This window comes from Perca flavescens, chromosome 15 (genome assembly GCF_004354835.1).
Source record: "Perca flavescens isolate YP-PL-M2 chromosome 15, PFLA_1.0, whole genome shotgun sequence".
Taxonomy (NCBI): Eukaryota; Metazoa; Chordata; class Actinopteri; order Perciformes; family Percidae; genus Perca; species Perca flavescens.
The window spans coordinates 10,342,586-10,352,545 of record NC_041345.1 but is presented as its reverse complement, the minus strand read 5'-3'; the positions used below and the strand labels follow the sequence as shown (position 1 = coordinate 10,352,545).

General features: G+C 40.5%; 2 protein-coding genes and 1 non-coding gene across 3 annotated transcripts; all 3 read left to right on the top strand.

Annotated features, from left to right (window-relative positions):
• Positions 1-451: 451 nt before the first annotated feature.
• LOC114569668 (parvalbumin beta-like) lies at positions 452-3,116 on the top strand. The gene is made up of 5 exons (XM_028599672.1): positions 452-537; positions 1,426-1,494; positions 1,761-1,893; positions 2,067-2,176; positions 2,840-3,116. The coding sequence occupies exons 2-5, from the start codon at positions 1,434-1,436 to the stop codon at positions 2,863-2,865; spliced, it is 330 nt and encodes a 109-aa protein (XP_028455473.1). The 5' UTR covers positions 452-537; positions 1,426-1,433; the 3' UTR covers positions 2,866-3,116.
• A 1,627-nt stretch (positions 3,117-4,743) lies between these two features.
• Positions 4,744-6,579, top strand: LOC114569667 (parvalbumin beta-like). The gene is made up of 5 exons (XM_028599671.1): positions 4,744-4,851; positions 5,430-5,496; positions 5,631-5,763; positions 6,079-6,188; positions 6,278-6,579. The coding sequence occupies exons 2-5, from the start codon at positions 5,436-5,438 to the stop codon at positions 6,301-6,303; spliced, it is 330 nt and encodes a 109-aa protein (XP_028455472.1). The 5' UTR covers positions 4,744-4,851; positions 5,430-5,435; the 3' UTR covers positions 6,304-6,579.
• A 2,983-nt stretch (positions 6,580-9,562) lies between these two features.
• trnaq-cug (transfer RNA glutamine (anticodon CUG)) lies at positions 9,563-9,634 on the top strand. The gene has a single exon. It is a non-coding gene; the product is annotated as a tRNA-Gln (tRNA).
• The last annotated feature ends 326 nt before the right edge of the window (positions 9,635-9,960 follow it).

Here is a 9,960-nt window from a genome sequence, read left to right as displayed (position 1 = left end):
CGTTTCAGAGTGCTGTATGACGTTTAAGGCCGTGAATTGAATTTCCTCTGCTCATTAAATAACCAGTAGGCTAGTTAAAATTGGCAGTGAGCCCTTGGCTCCAAGTTTTTCTCACAAACCAAATTAGGGGATATGACCCATGGCCTAGTAGGCCTATATTCACTCTCGCTTATTCAGTACATTAATATTCTCAGATAAAAATTACAACATCAGAATCAGCGTCTTGAATGTTGGCTATAAATCACACGAGTGAAACATGTCCCACGAAGTCAGTGAGCAGCGGGCCTGCTCATGTTTCCACACGTCTAGCTATAGGCCTCAGCACACATGGTAGCATCCTCATTTGTTCACCTAAAAATAGATCAAGACTACTGGACACATTTTTTCGAAACCCATGCATCTTGGTAGGCAACCTGATACAGAGACTCAAATCTCTGTAAATGGTGTTGCTCAAGGATATATAAGAGAGAGGGAAAGTTGCTAGTGGCATTCACCCTCGTCCGCCTTGGTTTTCACTCTCCTCAACGCAACTCAAAGGTGAGTGGGAAGTGCGCCCCGCAAAGGCCACACTGACAGCAGTTTACACTGGGAGGAAAGGCACTGAGATGAGGAGATCCTCTTGGACTATACTATACTAGAAATGGATCAACATAGAGAAACTACACGGACCACAGGATGACCCAATCAGTGCGAAAAGGAGACCCAATGTGCTCATTTGATTTCCAAGGATAAACCCCTGTGGATGATAATTTTACTTTGTCTCTTTTAACCGGATGAGAGAAAAAGAAATCAATGCGTTTGAAGCTGCGTTTACCTAGCTGCATTGTGTAGCCTATATGTGGCAGTGATTCATATTGCCGTGATTTGGCCTCTCAGTGGGAGCATCATCTATTTAGTGCCAAAGCAGCGCTGGGGGTCAGGCCTGACATCCAGAGGCAAAGCGTAGCTCTTTATCCCACTAAAACAAACAGGGGCGGTGATGCTGCGTAGCAGCCTTTGCAAAACTAAAGCAATTCATTAGTTTCACCGTGACAATGGCTGTAAACTTTTGTATGTTTCTGGTTCGTTCCAACACAGTGAACTTTCCTTCTCTTGTCAAGCTAGATAATGAATAGCCTTGTTTAATACTTTAAAGTGAATATCTGGCCACTGATGTATGGTTTTAGGCTCAACTTGTTAAGGCCTCATACTGAGATTATTATAGATATGAGGATTTCAAAAACAGGAAAACACTAGTTCATCATCAAACCCCCTAAATACCTCTCTAAAGTCACTGTATCTTAGGCCCTCAGAGTATAGAATCTCCCAGATACAAATATCAGTAATTATTGTTTTAAAGGATATTTGCAATGCAATTGTATGATTACTGTATGGGATTTGTGATGCTTATACTAACCATGAGCCTCGCCTATTTTTCTCCCTCAGACTAAAACATGGCCTGTGCTGGTGTTGTTGATGCTGCTGCACTCAAAGCAGCTCTGGACGGCTGCGCAGGTGAGATTTATTATCTTTAATAAGTAAATTATACAGTAAACACAAACTTCATCCTCATTTTTATTATTTACATATAATGAATTATCACTGTCAATGCAAATTTGATTTCTTTTTTTTTTTAAAGCAAAGAACTCGGCTTACAATGTACTGAACTCTGTCATGTAAACTGTCAACCACAGTTATCATATTAAATCAACACTGAAGTCCTGTGTGCCTCTGTAATGCAGCCTGTCAGGGTGCTAATGGTTTTACAACATGTGTTCCAGCTGCTGACTCTTTCAACCACAAGACGTTCTTCAAGGCATGCGGCATGTCCAGCAAGTCCGCCGAAGAGGTAAAGAAGGCCTTCCTAATCATTGACCAAGACAACAGCGGCTTCATTGAGGAGGAGGAGCTGAAGTAAGACACTCAAGCAATGCACACTTTTAAGCTTGTTGGTACATTTTGCCTTAACATTTCAAACATGAATATGCTTTAAATGATACTCATTCTGCACAGTGATTTACAGTCAAACAATCTATGTAGTCTGAGATGTTCACAGTTTTAACTTTGCCGTTTTGTCCACCTGTCAGACTGTTCCTGCAGAACTTCTCTGCTAGTGCCAGAGCACTCACTGACAAGGAGACCCAGGCTTTCCTCGCCGCTGGTGACAGTGATGGTGATGGCAAGATCGGCATTGAAGGTATGAGTTCTTTAGCTCGTCTACACATTTTTGAATCTAGCAGAACCCAACAGAGACGTACAAGATTGATTCTGATGCTTATTGGCGATGGACTCCGAATGAATCTGCATTCCAATGTAATATTTAACAGACATTAACATACTTCAAATATCTGCACAGACTCAAAGTCATGGTCAGAGATTGGGTCCAGTTAGTCTAGATCAGTGGTTCCCAACCGTTTTGGTGCGAGGTACAGCATGCCAGATTAACTCACGTACAACTTTATCAATTCCCAATTTTTGTCTCAAATAATATATTATTATATATTATTAAAAACTTACTTTGTCAACAAACTCCTTTATAATATATATAAAAGTGGTAAAAAGTATTTTTTTCATACAATTGAGTTTTCAATCATGTTGGTTGGTTTGGTCAGCAATCATACTACTATTAGCAAACCCCATATGCATATATTCGCATATATCTAATTTCTATTTATTTTTTTCAAATGAATTGATCTACTTCGTAATCTTTTCATGTACCCCCTGGCAACTGTAAAAGTACCCCCTGGGGTACACGGACCCCTGGTTGGGAATCACTGGTCTAGATCATACCACCATGATGACATAAGAATCTGAATGCATTTTGTTCACTACTAATGGCAGTTTCATTCTACTTTCACAGAGTTTGCCATGCTTGTAAAAGGATAAATATCCGTTGACCAAGATCCAATTCTTTTCATGGAACAGCAAACGCCTTGCAAGATTCAGTGATCATCAGCCGAAAGAATATTTTTTTATACCTTATGTACATGGAACACATATTTTACTGTGAATGTTACTCAGATGTGCCAAATGTTCTGAAGCATGACTTGGGCAAACTGTACAACACCATCTGCACTTATGAGGAAGAGTGAAAAACTAGGAATAAATACACTTTTGGTGTAAAATCATCTCCTTCAGGTCTTTGTACTTGTCAACTGTGGTATATTCTCTAGCTGCGGTTATGTCAACACAATGGGTTGAGGAAGAAATGAGTTTCCACCTGCCAGAGATTTTGAATGCTCTAAAGGTGCAGTTGAACTGACCTACACTTGTTTTGATAAATGGTAAATGAGAAGGGAAGTATAGCTGAACTCAGGGCACAAGCACAAGCCCTGGGGCTTTGCTCAGATACTTCCTGCCTCCAGGGAGGTTTGCAATGGATAGCTGTCCCACATACTGTAATTAGGTGGTCTGTTCCAAGGTCTTTTTCTCCACCAACTGCTGAGTAGTCAGTTAGATGATGTGCTGTGGCAACAAGAGGGCTATTGGCAGCCACTGTTGCATCAGCAGAACCTTTGAAGCTGGTGCTTGGATGCAAATCTTTAGTGATCTGAGGGGGTCGTAAAATTATTCAATTCATTCAGTTTTACTGTAGTGTTTAGATATGCTACATTTGGAAAATATTCCAAACATGTATTAGCAAAGAAATACATTTAAAAAGGGAATCATATCATGTTTAAGTTACATTGAAATTCAAGGGGAAGCTATGAATGCTCAGGGAACTGCAAGTCAGCAATATGTAAACCCTCAACCCTATCAGATGACACCCTGAGCTCGTTACCATCAACCAGTAGTCAAAACAGAGAGAGGCATAGTGACAGCAGTCTGCTGTCTCCTCACCCTTAACCCGCAGGGCAGTGCTGCCACCTACAGGTCAAAGCTATTCTCAGCCTGACAGTGGAGACGCATAATATTGAAATGTCAAGATGAATCTCTCTCTTTGTTGCTCTGTTTGGAGGTTGCAAAAAAAAAAGAAAATCATCTGCATGAGCATTCCCTTCTGCTTTTAAACACCCTAAGCTCTTAGAACAACAGGAATGGTACCTGTACCTGAAAAGGGGTTGTGTGCGATAAGCAATCGAAGAGAAACATTCCTCAGTCCACTTTCTGACTAATTTGAACAATGCATTTTTGACTTACCAGTAAAAATGGGACTGATTGACATTTGGAATTGACACTGTTTCTATACGTACCATAACTATGACTGCTTTACACTTGATTTGATTGTAAGTAGACCATTAGAAACCTGATTAAAATATTCTCCCAGATACAGGCTAAATCTGACAAAACACAAATGACTGGGAGGTATAGGGGCAGACAATATCACTGTTAAACATAAAGAAAACAGAATGTATAGCCTACTTTATCAAGACATGCATTTAAGTGTGAAAGAAATAGCCTACTTTTCCCATTGAAATTCATGAATACAATAGTCCATGCCTTCCAAATCAAAAATGTTAAATGAAAAGAGGGGAAAACAACCATTTAGTGCCAGTTACGCCAGCCCTAATGCTTGCATGCTCAGTATTACCCTTTTGAATAATGTGTGTTGCCAGCAGCACTTTCAATTCGTTCTCCTCAGCAGTACACAGGCCTATTCTTAGCATAGGGGTGCGGGGTGGTGGACATTAAAGACTTCTTCAAACGCACCTTTTAAGCGTCTTCATTTGTGAAACTTAAAATAGACCGCTCTCTGGCTGCAGGACGCATTTTCGCCACCCCCTTCTCGTCGGCGGTGTCAGTTATCTTATGCTTCAGATTTCGATGGCGTGAAACTATAAAAAGGTCACCGGGAACACCGGGAAGATCACTGCAGTCGACTCGAGTCTTGGCCGTATCATCTGTACCCTACACAGCAAAGAAACCAGAGAGGTAAGAACGGAGAAACAAAAAACCCGGGATCCACGCAGACAAAAGCCGCAGCATCACGCTTGGCATCTTTCAGAAAACATTTTTTATTTTTATTTTTTACTTTTATTGTGGACTTCGCACTGCAATGCCGCATCAAAAGAAAGAGTTTCTCTGTTTTTTTTGTTTAGCGGCATAAAGACATGGATTACTGGTCAGACCTCCGAGCATCTATAGAGTTGCACCTGTAAATCTCAGCCTTTCGAACGGGATTTGGACATGCACCATCAATCATGCCACTCAAAAAGAAGTGGATTGAATAACTTGCTCTTGGAAATCTGAAATGTTTCTATTCTCATCTATTTCTATTCTTTTTTTTTTTATAACTACATGCAAATTACACAGTGGTGCTCTGCTGTTTTAATGAAAAAATTATCGGTGTCTATTTGATATGATTCATCTAAAATATAAAAGACATATAGGCCTAGGGTAGCTATCTTTAACCATAATCCATACAGTCAACAATATGATACTAGAAGGTTCTCGGATGGCCTAGTATTAGTAGGTTATTTATAATTATCGCTTGTATTTGATTCCTGCAGATCGAAATGGCCGTCGCAGGTGTACTGAAAGATGCTGAAGTCGCTGCAGCCCTGGACGGGTGCAAAGGTTGACTCTCCAAGCTACACTTACAAAAATCACAGTCACAGCCCTCCCCTGTCTGACTTTGTGTTTGGAGCATCAATGCGCTTTTTGTCCAGCTACTACAGTTTAATAACAAGTTAACCCTGCATTCTTTTCAGAGCCTGGCACATTCGACCACAAGAAATTCCTCAAGGCATGCGGTATGTCCGGCCAGTCCGCCGAAGAGATCAAGAAGGCCTTCAAAATCATTGACCAGGACAACAGTGGATTCATTGAGGAGGAGGAGCTGAAGTAAGAGACACACCAGGGGACCTCCCCACTTCCTCTGTCCTAAACACATATCCACACATCAGACAAGTTTTAGACATTCTTGCATATTCTGTTCTAATATCAGCTGTAAAACAATAATGAATTGCTATGTCTATAATGTAGCCTAAATAACAGAAGGTCTAGCTATCGTTCTTCGGGCTATGGGGACTGAAGGAGCCCATGCAGGGTCAAACTATCTTCAGCCACCTTGCTTTGCATAAACTTTCTATTTTTCAGTTTTATATCTAATGTTAAGTGTGTGTCTGTGAACAAACCACCGATTGTGTCCGTCCGCAGGCTGTTCCTGCAGAACTTCAAGGCAGGTGCACGCGCACTGACCGACAATGAGACCAAGACTTTCCTTAAGGCCGTTGACTCCGACGGTGACGGCAAGATTGGCGCTGATGGTAACTCTCATTAACTCATGCAGAATGGTTACATCATTCTTTGGATGCTTTTCGTAGACGCTAACTGAGTATTTTATTGTCTCTTGCAGAGTTTGCTGCCATGGTTAAGGCATAAAGTGGCAACTGACCAACAACACCTGCTCTGATGGAACAACAAAGCCCTTGTCGACCTCCCCCTCACGTTTTCATCTAAATATAAATAATTTTTATACATTTGTTTAAGAGACGTTTCCTCCTATGCAACACACTGTCCAAAAATGATGATTGTGAATGTCGCTCGGTTGTGTTAATGTCTTAAATATGAATTTTGCTTACTGTAAAATCTATGATGCACTTTCCAGGTAAAAACGGTTAAAAAAAAAGAAAGAATAAATATTATTTTACTGCGGTATTGGGCTTTTATTATTAATGTGTGATTTTCAATTCATTAACATCTTACAAACTTAAAAAAATCGATCTGTTTATATATCTATCTATCTAGCTATCTATCTATCTTTTCAAATAGCTTTTGTGGCCTGACATGAATGCATATGATTAAAGAAAAAAAAGAAATGGTTATTATAACCACACAAACACTATGGGTACACATATATGCCTATAATGCGCACATACACAACACAAAGCAGCGTGTTTGTGTACAGTCCTGCAGCTCCACTCTGCAGACACTAGATGGAGATACGTCCATTACTATCATAGACTGTAAATATATGATTACTACACAGTAGGAGTTGGGACAGACGCACCAGATAAAGATAAGACACGCGTTCACAGCTAATTATATGGCAATATGAAAACTGTTTGGACGAGCCCCCCTTTCAGTTATGGGGCCCTTGAGAAACTCATAATACATGCAGGACGAAATAATCCAGTTTTTTTAGTCGCTATTGTTAAGAAATGTCTAAATGATGTGGTCGTTCTGATTTCTGGAGGAAGGAGGAGAGGCTGGGGTCGAATTGAAAGTTAAGCAAAAGGTTTAATGAAACTACATGAAAACGACAGTCAAAACACAATCAAACATAAAACATAAAACACTGCCAGCAGCAGACTGCAAAACATGCTTCCCCTGTCGGGTCACAGCTTGCAGCCATGAGATATGACAAAACAATACGCTGTAAACAGCGGACTCCAACTGCTTCCCTTGCGGGGTCACAGATTGAAGTCCCGAATCTTTCTCCTGCTCCCACATTTATTCCTGTCTCTCAGGATAAGGACACACCTCTGAATTTCAGGTCTACTCCAGGTCACAGACTAAGGTTGATTATCATTTAGTGCTGATTATATTCAAGTTTACAGAGTTTGCATTTCCTTTGTTCTAACCCAGACTTGGCACCAGGAGGTTGGAGACTCAAAGAGACGTTTCTCTTCATATGTTAATAGTTGGTTTTAACCTAATCAATTTAACCAAATACAGGAAGAGAGGGGGAGAGAAAGGGTCTGTCTTTACCTATTGTTTACAGAGACAAAAGGTGGTGATTGTGATAACCAGATCAGTCTGGACCTATTCTTTACATTCATATAGCCTACATTCATTCCTATTTTCATAACCCGGTTACAGCATACAATTTATTACTTAAAACATACATAGTTGTTAAAATCAACATTGTTACAACTTTATTTAACTCAACACTATGGTACTATTATCAATTGCATGGTGCAGTGCACAAAAAATTATGTTTTGTTCTACCATGCAGCCTGGTATGGTAACCTGACAGTACAGTCCAAATCACAGATCACCCGTCAGGACAGATATGAAGATTATGGGGGTCAAAAACCATCTGTCCCCCCAGATAATTTATGAGCAGTCAATTATCAGACAGGCACAAAAAATAGTTTCCTATCCGACCCACATACTTCACCCGGGATGTCAGCTTTTACCCTTTGGTAGAAGATTCAGGGTTCCTAAATGCAGGCTAAACGATATAAACACTCATTTGTGCCTATGTCCAACAACCATCAACACCAACATGTAGGCTGACTGAGTTGTGCACTGTCATCGTGCAATAAGTAGGTTATTGGGGTTATGCTATATGTTAGTGGTGCAATTCATGGGCTGTTGGATTGTTCAATATGTCATTATGTACTGCATAGGTTATGTGGAAGTGTGTCATTTGTACAATACTAGGCTATTTGGGTTGTGCATTATGTCAGTCATTTTGTGCAATGCGTATGGAGTTGCTCAATTAGAAACTGCCAATGAAAAGAGGAGTTAATGTGCCTACTATATAAGTACCTGTCTAATATACTGTATATGAAAGCATGTTTTGTGTTGTATGAGAGTGTGTGTTGAGAGATTATTTTCTGTATTTTGTGTTGTCCTTGTAAAGCTGCGGAAAGGACAAAAAATAAAAAAAAATAATAATAATAAATAATAAGACAATAAATAGATTTTACAAAAAATGCACTGAAAATTTGTTAAATAGTAATCTAATTGTATATGTGAGTCCATCTTATTTTAATTAAGAAAAACATAATTTAAACATTGATTTTGAGACTGACGTGATTGACATGTTGAAGTGTTGCCACGTGGGCCTAATGGAGGGACGGTCTGACAGTTATTTCCGAAAAACAAACCATCCGAACGAGGCTAGACAGAATGAAGATGAAGAAGATGAAGATGATCGTCCTCTCGGCAAATCTATGGGAGGAGTGAAGCTCGTAAAGAACATTAGCAAATCTAGTCCCTAAATAAATAAATGTTCGCCCAGTAACAGTAGCCTATAGTCTGTAAGGTAGGCTATCAATATGGCGCATGACATCATGCACTGGGTTTAGGTAAAGTCGCAGCAATGCTTTTGATCCGGTGTCCTGAGTCTCTTTTTCACACGTCTGGGATGATTGAGTTTCAAAGACGTCCAGCTTTAGTACAACCTCCCTATCAGACATCACTTGTTGAGGGGCCCCAAATTGGCACCGGGATTAGGTTTAGGAAGGGATGACAATGACGAAATGCCGGAGATAAAAGCTTTTATTAATGAAAGACATCAAGATGCTGCCGATGAATTAAACAAAAAGCTGCAGACTGTGCGTAAAGTTCATGCTCGAAATACGTGTTCTTAGAATGAATGTGTCCCCTATCAATACAATGAAATAAAATATATTTCGGCTGATTTCTAATTAATTTCGTTTTCAGTCTTCAGGCCTAGATAATGTTTAACTACCATCCGCACCTGCAGGCCAACATTACCTGCAGTTCACGGTCGCCAGCTGACGCGTGTGAGAGAGCAGCGCTGCCAACAGTCGTCCGTGCCCCACGCATTCAAGCACGCACATATAGTGGTTGACTTCTAATTTAAAAAAGCTGACCGGGGGCTGCTGTTGCCAGATCTTTTGTTGTTGTTGTTGTATACACTTGGTGAGTTTAACTTGCCAGTATCGGTTCCATGGTGTAATGGTTAGCACTCTGGACTCTGAATCCAGCGATCCGAGTTCAAATCTCGGTGGGACCTGTCTATCTATTGACTATTACTGTACTGATCAGTATTTACATAAAGAAATGTTCACACAAACTCTTTCTAGAACGTGTCTGTTTGTCGCTCGCTTCCCCCACACACTGCTGCAAATGCACACCTTCAACTAGCCTTACATCATGGGGAGGAATAACCTCTTTTTCGGCGTGCTGCAGTGAACACTCTCCCAGGAATGTGCTTAATGACCCCTGCATTTGCTTGTGTGTCAGACCTGCTGGAGGCCACAAATGCCCTCGGAAAAGAGAACCTGAATTGGTCCTTTTGCAACTGGACAAATAGGACAGACAAATGTGTACTGCGCTGGA